This window comes from Fusarium keratoplasticum, chromosome 5, assembly GCF_025433545.1.
Source record: "Fusarium keratoplasticum isolate Fu6.1 chromosome 5, whole genome shotgun sequence".
NCBI classification, from domain to species: domain Eukaryota; kingdom Fungi; phylum Ascomycota; class Sordariomycetes; order Hypocreales; family Nectriaceae; genus Fusarium; species Fusarium keratoplasticum.
In genome coordinates this window covers 3,192,704-3,207,223 of record NC_070533.1, presented here as the reverse complement: position 1 = coordinate 3,207,223, position 14,520 = coordinate 3,192,704, and the positions used below count along the sequence as shown (strand labels likewise).

Sequence of the window (14,520 nt, the reverse complement as noted above, 5' to 3'; positions counted from 1 at the left end):
CGAGAAGATCCTGACCCGACTGTTTGGTTCCAGGAATATGGGATTCGACACCTGGTCATCTTCAAGTGTATCAATGTAGGGAAACCAAAAATACCAAACAGCCACCACTGTAGGGCTGCTCTCATGCACTCCGAGATCCAGACTCTCAGCGGCCCGTCGCGAGCCTACCGGGCCCGGTTTAGCGGGACAGCCGGATCGGAACGCAGGCCCGAGTCCGAGCACGAGCAGGAGGGGTCGGTTAGAGGGCAGTGGTTCCCAATGGAGGGAGTGGCTGGCACCTTCCAAAGCTGGAGGCGACATGCAAGTATCAGGAATCCCTATATCACGATTGTATCGGCTTACCAGCATATCCTCCGCTGGCACCCCTGATCTTCGCTTGGCTCTGACTGTCCCGCCTTTCTCCGTCGACAAACGCCGCCATTTTCACTCTCGCAACCAACAATAGAGAGCAAGCGCGCATCCGCTTCTGTCTGGAGCGCTTTTCTCGTATATATCTTGGCGTCTTTTGCTCCTGGTCGACAGTTTCAGACGCGGAACCCGTCACATCGGCAGCGCGTCACGCACCCCTGCCCCCTGGGGCCCGGCCCACAATCACAATGTCTTCACCAGTTCCTCGTGAGGACGATGACTCGTTCATCCAACCTGATAGTGTACGTTCCTCCCTTGACTATAACAGCGAATGTGCAGCACGGATATCTACCCATTTTCGGATTCAGTTGATCAATATGGCCCTGAAACAGGGGCAATAGTAGCTGCTAACCATGAGCATCTTATAGAACCAACCAAGCATCGATGATGATGAGGTCAGTGAATCCTGGTAAACCTTATACCCCATGTCTCCCTCAAAGCATTGGTGTATTGTGGGTGCTTAGAGCTTCCAAATTGATGCATCTGTTGGCAAGCACCATGCCTACCACGTGGAGCCCCCATACACTACCCGGTCATGGTGCAAAATCTCCACCTACAATGGAACGACCCGCTAACCAACACTCACCTCCTATTTAGGTTCACGATGACCAGAGCGATAGATCGTCTTTGACGTCCTTGACATCATCTATATTGAACGGCACTGTTGAAGGAGGAAGGACCTACGCCGTCTATGGCAAAGAAGGTCAGCGCCCAAACACCAAATTCTGCTGGACATTTCCAGTCAAGCGGCGAGGGAAATCATGCTGACTGCGTTTTACGCCTTTAGAATATGGTCTCCCTATGGACGAGGCCGAGCTTGACCGCATCGACATGTGTCACACCAAGTACTGTGCCCTGATTGGAAAGAAACGCCACTTAGCGCCCATCACCGATCCCCAAAAGATCCTAGATCTTGGCTGCGGAACAGGTCCGTCCTATCCTGGTTGGGAATCAAGCTGGAACACCAAACTGACGGGAAATAGGAATCTGGTCTATTGAAATGGCTGAGGAACATCCTGCCGCCGAGGTGAGATATCTTTTCTCACTATTTATTTACGTCCATACATGCTTATCAGACTAGGTCATTGGTACTGATGTCGCCCCAACGCAACCCGAGTGGTATGGATACATCAACAAGAGTGATCACCAACAGGCATAGTAGCTGACTGACCCCGCAGGGTACCACCCAACTGCCGCTTTGAGCTCGACGACATCGAGAGAGAATGGACGTGGAAGGAGGACAGCTTTGACTTTGTTTTCGCGCGAGACCTACTGCTCGCTATTCGAGACTGGCCGGCGCTCATCGACCAAACATATACGTGCGTTAAACTCTATAAATCCGACCGGTTTTCATGTTACTAACGCGCACCATCAGCCACTTGAAGCCCGGAGGCTGGGTTGAGTTCCAGGCCATCGTCGGCCTACTCGGCAGCGACGATGACTCGATCCCCGAGGACAGCTACCTACGCAAATTCTCAGACATGATGGAGACGGCTTCCGCCAAATTCGGCGCCAGTCTTACCGATCCCATGAAGTGGAAGGGTTGGCTCGAGGAGCGAGGCTATCAGAACGTGACCGAAAAGGTTTTCAAGTTGCCATTCAACCCATGGCCCAAGGACCCACGAATGAAGATTCTTGGCGCCTGGGAGATGGAGAACCTCCTTAGCGGGCTCGAGGCCATGGTGACGAGGATGTTTCAAAAAGGCCTTGGCTGGTCCGACGCCGAAGTGACTGTGTTCCTCGCATTTTTGAGGAAGGAGATCAAGAACCCAAGAATGCACGGATATTGGCCCTAGTAAGTGAACTTGACAAGCCTGCTTGTGTGGATTGTCTGAAGGTTACTGACATGTGTTCCAGCTACGTGGTCTACGCACAAAGACCCAAGGACGATTGATTGCAGTTATAGGAAATTTGATATTATCTACCCACCTATTCACCCTTACATTATGGACTCGGTCTCCTTACGACTTTTATTGGATATTTCTCGAATAACCTCACCGTCGCACACTCCAACATCACAGGGGTCCTGGATATTCCCCTAGCTGCCCTGTAACTAGCATACAATCAACAAATTGCAAACATGCCGGCCTTTGAATGAAGCAATCAGAATTCAGTCAACTCCCCTTTGTTCTTGATGTCACCAGTGACCATCCTGATCAATGATCCAAGTGACAACACACCAAGCGTTTCATCTCTACCACCGGAGGCATTAACTGGCGGGACGCTCCCCATGACGTCCATGTTGGGTGTAACAACAAAGATGCGGGTCCGCTGTGTTGGATATAATGGAGGAAGATTGCATTCAGTATACGATTGATTGATTTCGCCTTGGCGGGACGGAGGCTGTCTTGTATGACAAACACCGGGAGCAAACATGGGTACCCCTTTGTACGATGCACTCTACGTGGATGTACTTGGATAGCATGTACACAATAACCGGTATGATACGTGGTACTACGCCATGAGATAAAGTTGACAAGAAGACTGATTGTATCTTGCTCGGTCGTGCAGCGCTTGCACGGGATATCATGCTAACAGGACCACAAACACCGTTCCCACCGAATCGTACACACATTTCCAAGATCCAACGACTTCAGAAACGCCCCCAAAATATACACTTCTGCTCACAGAGCCATGAGGGCACCTGCAGCACCAACAGCAGCAGCAGCGACAACACCGGCCATGCCAGTAGCTCGGGGAGCAGCAGCGTTACCGCTACCGCCGACGGTAACATACTCCAGGGAGGCAGTCCTTGTGGTGCTGGCATCGGTAAAGACCATGCTGCCCTTGCCGCCGGAGCATTCAGGGACAAGGCCTCCCGCCTGAGGGTTGATGGTGCTGCACTCCTTGACAAGTTCTTCGGCATCGTCGTTGACGCTGACGAGATAGTCTCCAACCTTTGTAAGATAGGTCTCCAAGGGTTTGGACAGCGAGGCGGCGATGGTGAGCTTGCAGGGGTCAGCGGTGGGGACGTCGCTCAGGAACCAGTCCAGGAGGTCGCCCGTGGGTGTCGGCATGTCCTTGAGGAGGTCGAGGACGGAGCTGGCGCACTCGTCGTCATCCTTGGCGCGGACAAACAGGTCTTGGGCGCTGCGCTTGTGAGGCGTGAAGCCCATGGCTGGGGCTCGGACGTTGAGGGTCTGGAAGACGTGGACGACCTCGACGTGCTTGACCTCGGCGAGGACCGTAGAAGCCATAACGGCGAGGAGGGAGAGGAACTTGGGCTGCATGGCTGTTTTTTTTTTTTTGTTTGGAGGTTGAGTTGGTGGAGAGAAGAAGGGCGGATGACAGAAAACATTGAAATTGAGGCTTTGAGGCCTTCTTATACAAACGCAGGATCAGATCGTCATGTTGGACCAACAAGCAAGACAGGGTCTAAGCCAACGGTTTATCCGCAGTCATTAGCAGGGGGTGAAGATTGCAGCGACATTGCCCAATGGCAGCGGCGCTTAGCGCTTGGCAGGATTTATCTACTGGGGCCGTTGTCAGTGCAGCATGTAAGGGCCCTGTCCTTGAAGGGGGGCGAAGTCTGTTGGTGTATGGCTGAAACAATTTCTGTAGTTTCAGTGCATCCGCATGAGTGATCCTCCGATGGATTTGGGCTGGAGATTTGCTGGCAAAGAGGCCTAATAATAGCCATCACCAAGGGACCTCATTTTGACAGAACAGAAGGCTGATGGCAAGTTGACAGTCTCCATTTCATCATCGGAGATCGGTCACTTCCTAAGCTAGCAGGTGGCCCATTCTCACCGATACCTCTGATCTTTACTTCAACCACGTCCAAAGATCCCTGAACAAACAGGCAGAACCTCGTTTGTCCGCCCTTCCTTGTCTATGCATGAGTCATACGGTTAATTCTTGTTCCTTCATTCAAAAGCACGTCTTCATCCAACAACCAACATTTCTCGCATCCCAACCAACAGCAATCAATCCCTGCACATCCCGCCTCTCTTCTAGCTGCCTTCCAATTTGCGGAGCGGATCCCACAGCCCGTTTCATCTGATCCAGAGAGGCCAACCCACAAATTCCTACAACTCCACCAAAAAAGAAGAGTCGAGACCCAAAAAGAATATTTGATGCATTGATTGCGCCTTTTGTGCGTAATCTGGGAATCGAACCCAGGGCTCCCCGACGTTACTCGAATGGCAACGGAGAATTTTACCACTAAACCAATTACGCGTTGTGGTGTTGATGTCTCGAAGTCCAGGTATCGAGGCTCAAGATCGTGGCCATGGTGTTGAGGTTGAGAGCCAGGATCGCTCTTTGACTACTATCATCATAAAAGAAAACAGCTTGGTCTAAATGCTTCAATGAACTTGAAGTAAACTTTGGCCTAAAGCCTACCTAAGGCGTGAGCTTAATTTGATCAGCGCAACTCGTGTGCAACACCACATCTGCCTGGACCGCAACCCAGCTTGTTTGTCCGCCCAGAATAATGAGAACGGGCAGAAGACTTTATTCTTCAATGGCAATTAAAATTTATGTTCGAATGTGTACCTTTGCATAGCATCTCGGGCAGAACCAGGTCAAATACAACTGCCTTCCCCCTTCGACTCTCCCCTTCTTCATCTCAGCCAGTCGTCTCTACCTACTTCGCCTCCCTCCCTCCCTTAGCTCTACCCTCCTCCCTCTCAGAGATGGACCAGTCTCCCCCAGCGTGGTCAGACCTCGTCAGCCCGGTGATCTCCTTCTCCCAAAAGTCTCGGACCTTGTCCATTCACAGCTATCATTCAAGCCAAAGCAGCAACTCTATCCTGGCCCGCTGGCCGTCTCCAGTGCTCCCTGATGACGAGTCTCTCGAGAAGGCTGGCAGCTCAGACGAGCACGAGCCATTCTCTGAATACGCCGACGATCGATATCCTCTACTTTGGTACGGTGTTCTCCTGCTCGACCCTTTCAAGGCTCACCTGAGAGTCCCTGATGCCGTTTCTCGTCTCATTGCCGACTTGGAGAATAGACATGCGGGAAGTCATCCACCATCGAGACGAAGTATTCGGGATAGCAATGAACTACACATGCTTTGGGAGCATTCAACACGTGAAGATATCCGCCTCTACTTTCAAGGGTCAGGCATTTCCCTGTTCCCAGGGGAACAGCTCCTACTGCATAGCGTTACTGGCGAGCCTATTTACCACCACTTGATGCGTCGTATGGATAGTCGATTCTCAATCCAAGCCCCAGCACCAGACGTCATGTACGGATACCGAGAAGCTGCGCTCCATCGTCCAAATGGTATACCGAGCTGGGTCATCGAGGATGGAAAGGCCACAGAGACGAGCCTGTTCTACCCGTTCTTGACAGTCCAGATGCAAGGTCATGGCTTTGGATCTGACGGATGTATGCACAAGGCAACCAACGAGTGCATGATTGCCTCATCTATCTGCGTCAGAATGCTCGACAGACTCAACCAGCGTCTTGCCGTCCGCCAACGAGGCGACACATCCACAATATTAAATAGCGCCACCTTCAGCATCGCCATGAACGGCGCAGTTGCGCGCATCTACGTCACTTTTGCGTTTGATGAGACGAGAGACCACGTCTACAAGGTCGACAGCTTCGTCCTCGAGAATCCATCGCATTACAGGAAATTCCATCGTTACATCCAGAGCATCATCGACTGGGGGAAGAATGATCGACTTCGGGAGATTCGAGATGCCATCAAGGTTATTGAGAGTAGCGGCCCTCGATGGTATCCAAGATACGAGTTATAGCAGACCGGAGACGGATTAGATTTATACTTGAGGAAGGAATGTCGTTAATACTCCTCACGGCTTGAGGCACTGGGCATAGGGCTATAATGTAACCAGGACTACCATTTGGCACAGAATTAGATAGGAAGGCATAGGAGATCATGTACTTTGAATTTCCAATAGATGCCATCAGGGCTTTCAGGGCACACCTTGTTATTTCCCAACTATTAAGACGCCAATGATAATTACTACATTTCTTCCCAGACCATCAACTATTGAGATAACGACTTTTCAACGGAAGATCGTGTCGCTTGGTAACATCGCGTCTCGACAGAACCTCATCGTCTTTTCTCATCGTCAGCTCCTTGCTTAGTACAGTCAACCATATCAACATATTTGCTGCCATAGAAACAAGCATAGGGGCAGTTGCCACGCTGATCCATAGTTTGCAGCATACATGAGAGTGAATATCAATGCTTCATTCACTTTCTATTGTCTTCACTTTGACCAGCACTAGCCTTCTCGGTGAATGAGGACCAGGCAAGTATACAAACACTCGAATTTTCGACAACTCACCCCAGTCCATCAACCTTCACACCTACACATCATCCCCAACGCAACACCCGCACCCGGCTTTTCACATCCTCCACAAGGGAAAAGCAGGCCATGTTTAGGTCGCAAAGCAGCGACTCTTGGGGCACCCGCGGCAACAAGCAGGACCACATGCTGCTCAAGCGAGACGGGTCGGTCAGTGACTCTGAGAGCTACCTCCGTATGATCCGCTACGAGGAGAGTCGCACTGACGACAACGAAACTCAACTGTCCCATTCAGATGCTCCCCAGCCCCAGCATCATTGCACCCACACGGGCGGGATGATGACCCAGAGACACAGCGTCTTGGGGCACCATGATGACCGCCATCTCCTTCGCATGCACAACATCTGGTACCTCTCTCCCCTCCAGGCCGCTAGCCAGGTCTCTCCAGTTGTCAAATACATCTACGAGTGGGTGATGAACCAGGCCAGGGATCTTCCCGGCATTGCCCCAGAGAGAATCAACGGTGATGCACTGCTGCACAATTTGGAGGAGTCTGGTTCATCCGCTCGGATCAAGGAGTACTTCAAAGCACTCTTCACCCCTCCGCCCAGCAGCCGCGTCCAGGGCGTCAGAGACCAAACCATGTGCTACGGAGTCGTCCCTCACCGGGAGAGCATCGAGGGTCCCAGACCCCCAACCCCCGCCATGCTGTATGGCTACAGCCTCGACGTGTTTTCCGATGCCGAGAAGCAGCAGCAGACCCTTTTCGAGGCAGAAGCCACCCGGGCTTGCCTCTACCCTTTCTTTACGATCGAAGTTCAGGGTGATGGTCCAACCTCGACGGGCTCCCTGTGGGGAGCTACCAACACGTGCCTCGCCAGCTCAGCCGGCTGCGTTGCCCTCTTCAACAAGCTCGAGCGCCGAGTCCATCAAGTCACCGGTCCATTCTCCCCCGAGCTCAACAACGTCGCCTTCAGCATCGCCATGAACGGCACCGAAGCCCGACTCTTTGTCACCTACCGAATGGACGAAGGCATGTACGGCATGTACAAGGCCAAGAGCTTCCTGCTCCAGGATCCAGATCACCACATCAGATTCCACAAATGTGTCCTGAACATTATTGAATGGGGGCAGCAGCGACTCGTCAAGATCCGAGACGCTCTACGATACCTGCGAGCAAACGACCCGAACGAGGCCATGAGGACCAACACCAACTTCCGGTACGCTGACCTTGGTGAGATCTGAGAAGCCAGTCAGGGATCTTGTGTTTTTTCTTTTATTTGTACTGAATAAGGCAGTCTCCTGTAGTCTCGTCTCTTGTTTGTATCTATGAGGGATGCAAACCTATTTGTTAGAGGCTAGACAAGATGAGAGCAGAGCTTGGGCCGAACCGGATGTGTGACTTGCAGGACTTGAACCAAGATTAGTAGCTAGCTCAGTCCGCAACAAAGAAGTTTGTTAAATATTTAACTGTCATGATGTTATATTTTATATCCTTGCTTATTATCCCATGTGCCTGTGCAACGTCAGAATCACCATCGTGAACTCGAAGGCTGGTTGATGCCTACTAATCGACCCACTAATAGATAGGCAACCAACACTCACTCCGCCGCAAATGTTTCTATTTAATCACAATTGGGCGCGCAAACTACAACTTTCCAAGAGCATGCGACCATGGGGACCTTTCAGCCTGGCCTTCTCGGCCTCTCAACTGAGCTCCTCTTCCACATCATCGACTACATCCATCCATCATCACATCTCTCACTCGCCCTCACTTGCTCCAAGCTCCACCGCCACTCCCAACCAATTCTTGATCGCCACCGCGCTGCCCACAGCATCGTATCCGACCTCCAACCTGAGAGTGTTCTCGGTCTTCTGAGGGGCGCAGAATCATGCAGTGTCGAGCTCTGGCATGTGCGGGAGCTGGAGCTCTGGGGTAATCGGAGTAGCTCGGAGGAATGGCGAGCTTGGGATGTGAGCGTGACAGGTCTGGTACGACTCGCCGACGCAGAGTCTATTGAGCCAAGCCTGGAAAGAGAAGAAATTATGGGCTTCTTCTCAATGGCGAAGCAATGGTGGGATATACCCGAAGACGAATTTGACGCTGCGAGGAACGAGCTTGAGACTGGAGGGGACGGCTTCCTCAAATTGCTCCTGATCGCCTCATGTCCCAGACTGCACAGCATCAGGTTCGCCAAAGAAAAAGAACGGTACCTGCATACGAGCCTCCGATGGATGGCAAAGGCCGTATCGTGGAGCATGGACAGCGGGAGGTGGCCGCCAGGCTTCCAGTCCCTACGCAACGTAGCCATCGGCGTCTCGACGGGGCTGCCAGAAGAGGAAGAAGATCACAACCCCGACGAACTCCAGTTAGAGTTCCTCGACTTTGCAGCTGTTCTCAATCTCCCCGGCATCCACAGTGTGTACATTAGAGACCTCTATCCAGACTGGGAGGACGAGGGCAACGATCACCCGGATGCCGTGACGGAAAATTACCGCCTCGAACCCCGTTCGTCAACCATCCAGCACATCTACATCGACCGCGCGCAAGGCCTACAGATATTCTACGATCCTTTCCTGAGCGTCGGTAAGGATCTGCAGACTATGACTCTCCGGGGCCTCGAGGATTGGACCCAATGCGATGACACGGATGCGATCCCCGAGGCGCTGAGCAGGAACTACCCCGACACGTTCCGGAAGATGACCTTTTACAGGCCGACGGGCCTTCATGGGTACAGGTGCGGCGTCTATCTGCCAGACCAGATAGGAGACCCATTCCCCGGCATGAGACAGTTGTCCGTGGGCATATCCGACATCGACCTTCTAGCCATGGCAGAAATTGACTCTAATCCAAGCATTGAAGCATACGTCGACTATTGGTGTAATGGGTTCCTGCCAAAGAATCTTGAGGTCATCATGATCTGGGGAGAGCCGGGTAATGGTGATGACTGGCTCCAACTGGACGACGATGTCATGATGGACTTTACCGACGCAGCCATCGCGGCCGTGATCAAAGCCGGCACCTACAAGAACCTCAAGGTCATCTACCTCGACGATATCGAAAGGCAGACAGAAACCCAACGCCCAAGGGTATGCTTCCAAAAGTCAATCGCCGCGGGACGCGAGACGGGCGTGCACGTCTATACCCTGACAAACAGGGAGGATGGCGGCTACTGGAGGGAGTTTCCTGCTGCTGCAGACAGGTTTGATCTGAAGACGGGGCCATTTGGAGAGAGGCCTGCCTCGTGGCGGATCAATCGAAGGGAAGGGGTGTGGGAGGATCCAGGTTGCGAGGGATGTGGAGAGTGTGAAGAGTGCTTGAGGGTATACCCAGAACACGTTTGGAAGAGTGCCGCAGCTTCAATTGCTGAGGGTTTGGAGAAGCCGGATGTGTAGATCGGCCTTGTTTGAGCAAGTATATAGAGACGAGGCAAGCGAGTTATCGCAAATATACGTTTGGCCGCTCTGGATGACCATGGTCCATCAACACAGCTCTAGCACCCGCCGTGACAAATATCGCAAATGCATGTATGTGCGCTCCTCAAGGGGTGGCATCCCCTCCTAGGTTCAACCTGTAGTGTCCGCCTTTATACAATAGGTGCCATATTCCCAGCTGGCCCGGCGATACCATCTTTTCAAGACCGATCATCTACTCCGCCTCAATCCTAACCTCGTATAAGCATCGTTCTTGAACCAGTAAACAAGCTCACCTCTTGAAACACAGACCAAGAAACTAGCCTCGCCGCGATCCCCTCAGGCCTTTGCCACTTGATGATCCTTTGTCAAACGTCCCTCAAGGCCGCGCGGCACCACGCGTTGCCCTCGTAAATCCTATCACCAAACATCGAAAAAACCGCGCGTCAATAGCCAATTGAAGTCTTTCATCCACCACCATTCTCGTATCCCATCGCCCTCCTCCACCACCTCCCCAACCCCCTCCCCTCCATCTCCTTCGCAAACTCCGCCACAGACTCAGTCTCGTCAAACCCCATCGCCCTCTTGCCCGTCTCCTCCACCGGAGCAGGCTTCGCGACGCATCGGAAATCTTTGTACCGCAGGGCCTGGACGCTTGCCACCCACTCGGTCAGCCCCGCCTCGTCGCGGCCCTCGGCGAACATGATGCCTGGCGATCCGCCGCTGCGCACTAGCAGCCAGTCTACATTGAGCTGCTGGGCTGCGCGCCGGACGCGCTGGAGCTTCTTTCGCGATGTGATGTGATGTGTGCGGATTAGACAATTAAAGAGTCCTGCGGTGCGTGACATTGTTGAGTTGCAAAGATTGAAGCTGCGAGGTTGGAGTTGCGATATGTGGCTGCCGGACTTTTGTGAATCCGACTACCATGACCCAACATAACCACAGAACCTCACAATACAAACCGCCCTCACGTTCTTGTTAACAGCCAACTGAATGGATAAGACGGATTCGAGTCATCATGAGACCATCCCGACATATGCATATCTAAAAGATAATGTTTAACATTCCGCCTAACGCCGTTCCTACCATCTTCCACATATACAGTAATCATGGCATCAAAGTGTACCCACACGCTGATCCAACCATCCGCTTCCAGTTCTGCTTCCAGCATTCGCTATAGTCGTAAGAGGGGTATAATGTCAAGGGGATCCAAATCTCCTCGATGATCCCTACCAACACCGCACACTCCGTCCACCTTAGACACCTCGGAACATGCGCACCACCAAGAACCACATCGCACCGAGGAACTTGAAGGCACTCAAACCTGCCACACTCCAGAGCACGATAGACATGTAAATGTTTGATCGCTGCGTCTGAACATCCTCCTTGTCCTCCTTGCTGGTGCTGATTCTGTCCAGGCCGGCTGAGCTGAGCACCAGAGCGGCGATGGCAAAGTTGGTCACCATCCAGATCAGAACGACACCAGTGCGGACACCCTTGTAGTAGTCCATCTGCTTTTCCTGGAGCTGCGAGGGAGTCGGCTCCTTCTTGACAATCACCTCCTTCTGGGCAAAAACAGTAAGTTCTCGTTGATACTGCGCGTTAAGATCACCCTCATCCGGAAGATCTGTCTTGGCCGTGCCGTCCTTTGTATTGACAGAGGGCAACTTCTCCACTTTGTCGTCACCCTTGGTACCCCAAGAAACATCGTGTGTGTTGCAGAAGGCGTACACGTTCAGAACGTTGGTAAAGGCTGGCGTAAGGAGCATGTACTGCACGAATGAGGTAGCCATGTGCCAGGGATCCAGCATGATTAAGGAAGCGATCAACCAGATACCCCAAGTCGACATGACCGAGATGATGAGCATGTAAAAGACCTTATTCTTGAGGATGTCAGAAACTTGGAATCCGTCCGCGTCATTCACGTCGGCCATGATGGACTTGACAGAGATGAAGATTGCAGCGAAGAGAAGGTAGCTGGATCATTGTTAGCCTCGAAAGATCATAGTTGAAAGGCACACTTACATCATGATGCCGGCCCAGAACCAAACCATGGCCGCATAGAGTCCACCAGACCCTGCAGGCCGGTTACCCAGAGACAGTACGAAACATGTGATCAAGATGACACCGTAGAGCCAGGTGAAGACGACACCCAGGATCTCGCCGGTACGACCAAGTAAGCTATCGTCTCCCAAACTCGTCGTCAGAATCTTAAAGACCAGGAAGAAGTTACCGATAGCGAACCAGGCGAAGATCATGTTTATAGTGTTGAAGATGAACTCAATGAAGAAGGCAAACTTCCTCAAGAAGGTGTGATCGGACCGGAGGAAGTCGAGGAAGTGGACAATAGCATAGATGGCAGCGAAGAATGAACCGTTGAGCCAACGACGACGCTGAAGGACCAGCTCAGTAATCGTGTCTGGCACATCAGTCTCACCGGTAGCCGACTTGACATATTGCAGGATCCAGTGGCAGTTTCTCTTGGTAACCAGCTCGAAACACAGAATTCGATCTTCGGCCAGATACATGTTGGACTCGAAAAGACCAGCGTCACTACCACCGTGAAGCGTCTCACCGAGGAAGTACTTCTCCAAGGGACCCTGGCCGTTCTTGTCGTTCTGGAGCGCAACGTATCGGTAGGCGGAAAAGGCACCGGGCAGCACAGAAATGAATCCAAAGGCGGATTCCAAAGGCTTGTCCAGGATGTTACTCATCTTGTACTCGAAGTTCTGCGCAGCAACCAGAGGGTTCAGGAGTAATTTTCCTCCTTTGCCCAACATGGCCTTGATTTCACCACAGGCGCCACCGCACATGGGCTCCAGGTCGAAGGCCTTCCAGAGATGGTAGATCGAGCTACCACCGGGTCGAGTACCAGCATCGAGGAGGACGCAAATATTGGGGTTAAGGACGTTGCCAAATGCCGTAAAGAACCATCGATGAGAGTTGATCTTCTTGGCGTTCTTCTCCTTCAGACAGAAGAGGATCTGAACTGGTTGGCGACCATGTACAAGCTGGACCACATCGTTCTTGATCGCAAGATGTGTCTGCGTGGTGTACTCGTAAATATGAGCTTCCACGTCCTTTCCGTTAACTTGCTGCTTGGCGATACCCTCCTGGTAAACACCCATACCCGCCAAAAGAGCCTTTGTCCTCGGGTTGATCTTAGCTCGGCCATCACTGACCACGCAAACAACAATCTTCTTCCAGGCATCTTGCCCCCAAGTTTTGCTGTTGGGTCGGTTACACATGTACTCAATGTTCTTGAAAACACCCGTCATGGTTCGCGCAAAGAGAATATCGTCTTCGTTATACATGGTGACAACGATGAACAATTCGGTGTGTCGAGGCTTGCTGAACAGCTTCTGTCGGAGAGTGAAGTCGTTGTCGAAGAAATCGTTGGGATCGCACGTCGCGGCCGAGTATCGCATGTGTGTGAACTCATCACGCTCGCCGTGGTTAACCTGAGAAAGAAGAACGGGAGGAACTGGGCAATCAAGCACGAGGTTTCCTCGGTAGAGCTTGACCTGCTTCACAGTCTTCCATCGCTTGATTCCGCCCTGCTGAGGCTGGTCCTGGTATGGCTCGCTAGGCGCATCCGAGTCTTGATGCTGCAGCATGGGTCGGTCGGCCGGGTCATCATAAGCTTGGTCGTACCGCTGATCGTAACCTTGGTCATAGGTATCGTAGCCCTGGGGGCGAGGCTCGTAGGGTTGGTTTCCGTACGCATCGTGGTGGTCTTGCGGGTTGACAGCGTAGTCGCCGCCGTGGCCATACCCGGACAAATTATCGACGGATTGCTACAAGCAACGTCAGTGTATCTGCTCCAGCAATCCCCATGCGAAAGACGCAGCACAAGCACTTACCGCTGCATTTAGGTCGAGTCGGTCGCTGGGAGTTCCTAGTCTGTTTGGGTCGGGGCCCGAGGGCATGTTCAGATGAGACTGCGAGTGACCATACTGATTGTAGCGATTGTCGTCAAACGGGTTCTCTTCCATCTGGTAACCGTGCTGGGGCCCGTACTGCTGCTGCCCTGGCGACGGCGTCCGATGTTGCTGCGCGCCATAGCGCTGATCCATCTCGTTATTGTAGTAGTCGTCGTCTGCGCGAGTCTAAGGTTAGAATATAGGTATTGAGACTGGACAGAGTGTCTGAAGGCGCAGAGGTAATGTTTCGCTCGGAGCCGAGTGGGTTGGGTTTGTCGATGCTCCGCCACGCTCGTGTACGTCTGTGGCATACGCAAGCGAGGGCGACAGAGGGAGCATCCGACAATCAAGGGGTAATGGGGGTATTGGACTTGCCTAAGCGGTTGTAAGACATGACGGCGGGAGTTTATGCGCACTCGAAGGGCGCTCTGCAATCGTCGGCAAAAGGGTCGCAAGTTGGGGTTCGCAAGTGGTTGCGCGGGCGGTTGCCCGGGTTTCTGAAACAAGGGGGGCCTGGGGGGGAGATTGTTCGTGTTTGATCGAGAGTG

The 14,520-nt window shown here is 52.5% G+C and overlaps 7 protein-coding genes across 7 annotated transcripts; 4 read left to right on the top strand and 3 right to left on the bottom strand.

Moving 5' to 3' along the window:
- Nucleotides 1-596: 596 nt before the first annotated feature.
- NCS57_00763500 (uncharacterized protein) lies at nucleotides 597-2,302 on the top strand (the record flags this gene model as incomplete). Its single annotated transcript, XM_053057478.1, has 9 exons — nucleotides 597-650; nucleotides 777-803; nucleotides 1,006-1,111; nucleotides 1,196-1,336; nucleotides 1,392-1,435; nucleotides 1,490-1,527; nucleotides 1,587-1,727; nucleotides 1,784-2,203; nucleotides 2,266-2,302. The coding sequence occupies 9 exons, from the start codon at nucleotides 597-599 to the stop codon at nucleotides 2,300-2,302; spliced, it is 1,008 nt and encodes a 335-aa protein (XP_052913673.1).
- A 730-nt stretch (nucleotides 2,303-3,032) lies between these two features.
- Nucleotides 3,033-3,638, bottom strand: NCS57_00763400 (uncharacterized protein; the record flags this gene model as incomplete). The annotated part of the gene is made up of 1 exon (XM_053057477.1): nucleotides 3,033-3,638. The coding sequence occupies one exon, from the start codon at nucleotides 3,636-3,638 to the stop codon at nucleotides 3,033-3,035; it is 606 nt and encodes a 201-aa protein (XP_052913672.1).
- Nucleotides 3,639-5,045: 1,407 nt separating this feature from the next.
- On the top strand, nucleotides 5,046-6,119 carry NCS57_00763300 (uncharacterized protein; the record flags this gene model as incomplete). The annotated part of the gene is made up of 1 exon (XM_053057476.1): nucleotides 5,046-6,119. One exon carries the CDS (start codon nucleotides 5,046-5,048, stop codon nucleotides 6,117-6,119), a length of 1,074 nt encoding a protein of 357 aa, XP_052913671.1.
- Nucleotides 6,120-6,764: 645 nt separating this feature from the next.
- On the top strand, nucleotides 6,765-7,880 carry NCS57_00763200 (uncharacterized protein; the record flags this gene model as incomplete). The annotated part of the gene is made up of 1 exon (XM_053057475.1): nucleotides 6,765-7,880. One exon carries the CDS (start codon nucleotides 6,765-6,767, stop codon nucleotides 7,878-7,880), a length of 1,116 nt encoding a protein of 371 aa, XP_052913670.1.
- A 429-nt stretch (nucleotides 7,881-8,309) lies between these two features.
- Nucleotides 8,310-10,031, top strand: NCS57_00763100 (F-box domain-containing protein; the record flags this gene model as incomplete). Its single annotated transcript, XM_053057474.1, has 1 exon — nucleotides 8,310-10,031. The coding sequence occupies one exon, from the start codon at nucleotides 8,310-8,312 to the stop codon at nucleotides 10,029-10,031; it is 1,722 nt and encodes a 573-aa protein (XP_052913669.1).
- A 485-nt stretch (nucleotides 10,032-10,516) lies between these two features.
- Nucleotides 10,517-10,897, bottom strand: NCS57_00763000 (uncharacterized protein; the record flags this gene model as incomplete). The annotated part of the gene is made up of 1 exon (XM_053057473.1): nucleotides 10,517-10,897. The coding sequence occupies one exon, from the start codon at nucleotides 10,895-10,897 to the stop codon at nucleotides 10,517-10,519; it is 381 nt and encodes a 126-aa protein (XP_052913668.1).
- Nucleotides 10,898-11,305: 408 nt separating this feature from the next.
- NCS57_00762900 (chitin synthase I) lies at nucleotides 11,306-14,366 on the bottom strand (the record flags this gene model as incomplete). Its single annotated transcript, XM_053057472.1, has 4 exons — nucleotides 11,306-12,026; nucleotides 12,075-13,846; nucleotides 13,913-14,148; nucleotides 14,348-14,366. 4 exons carry the CDS (start codon nucleotides 14,364-14,366, stop codon nucleotides 11,306-11,308), a joined length of 2,748 nt encoding a protein of 915 aa, XP_052913667.1.
- Nucleotides 14,367-14,520: the final 154 nt, after the last annotated feature.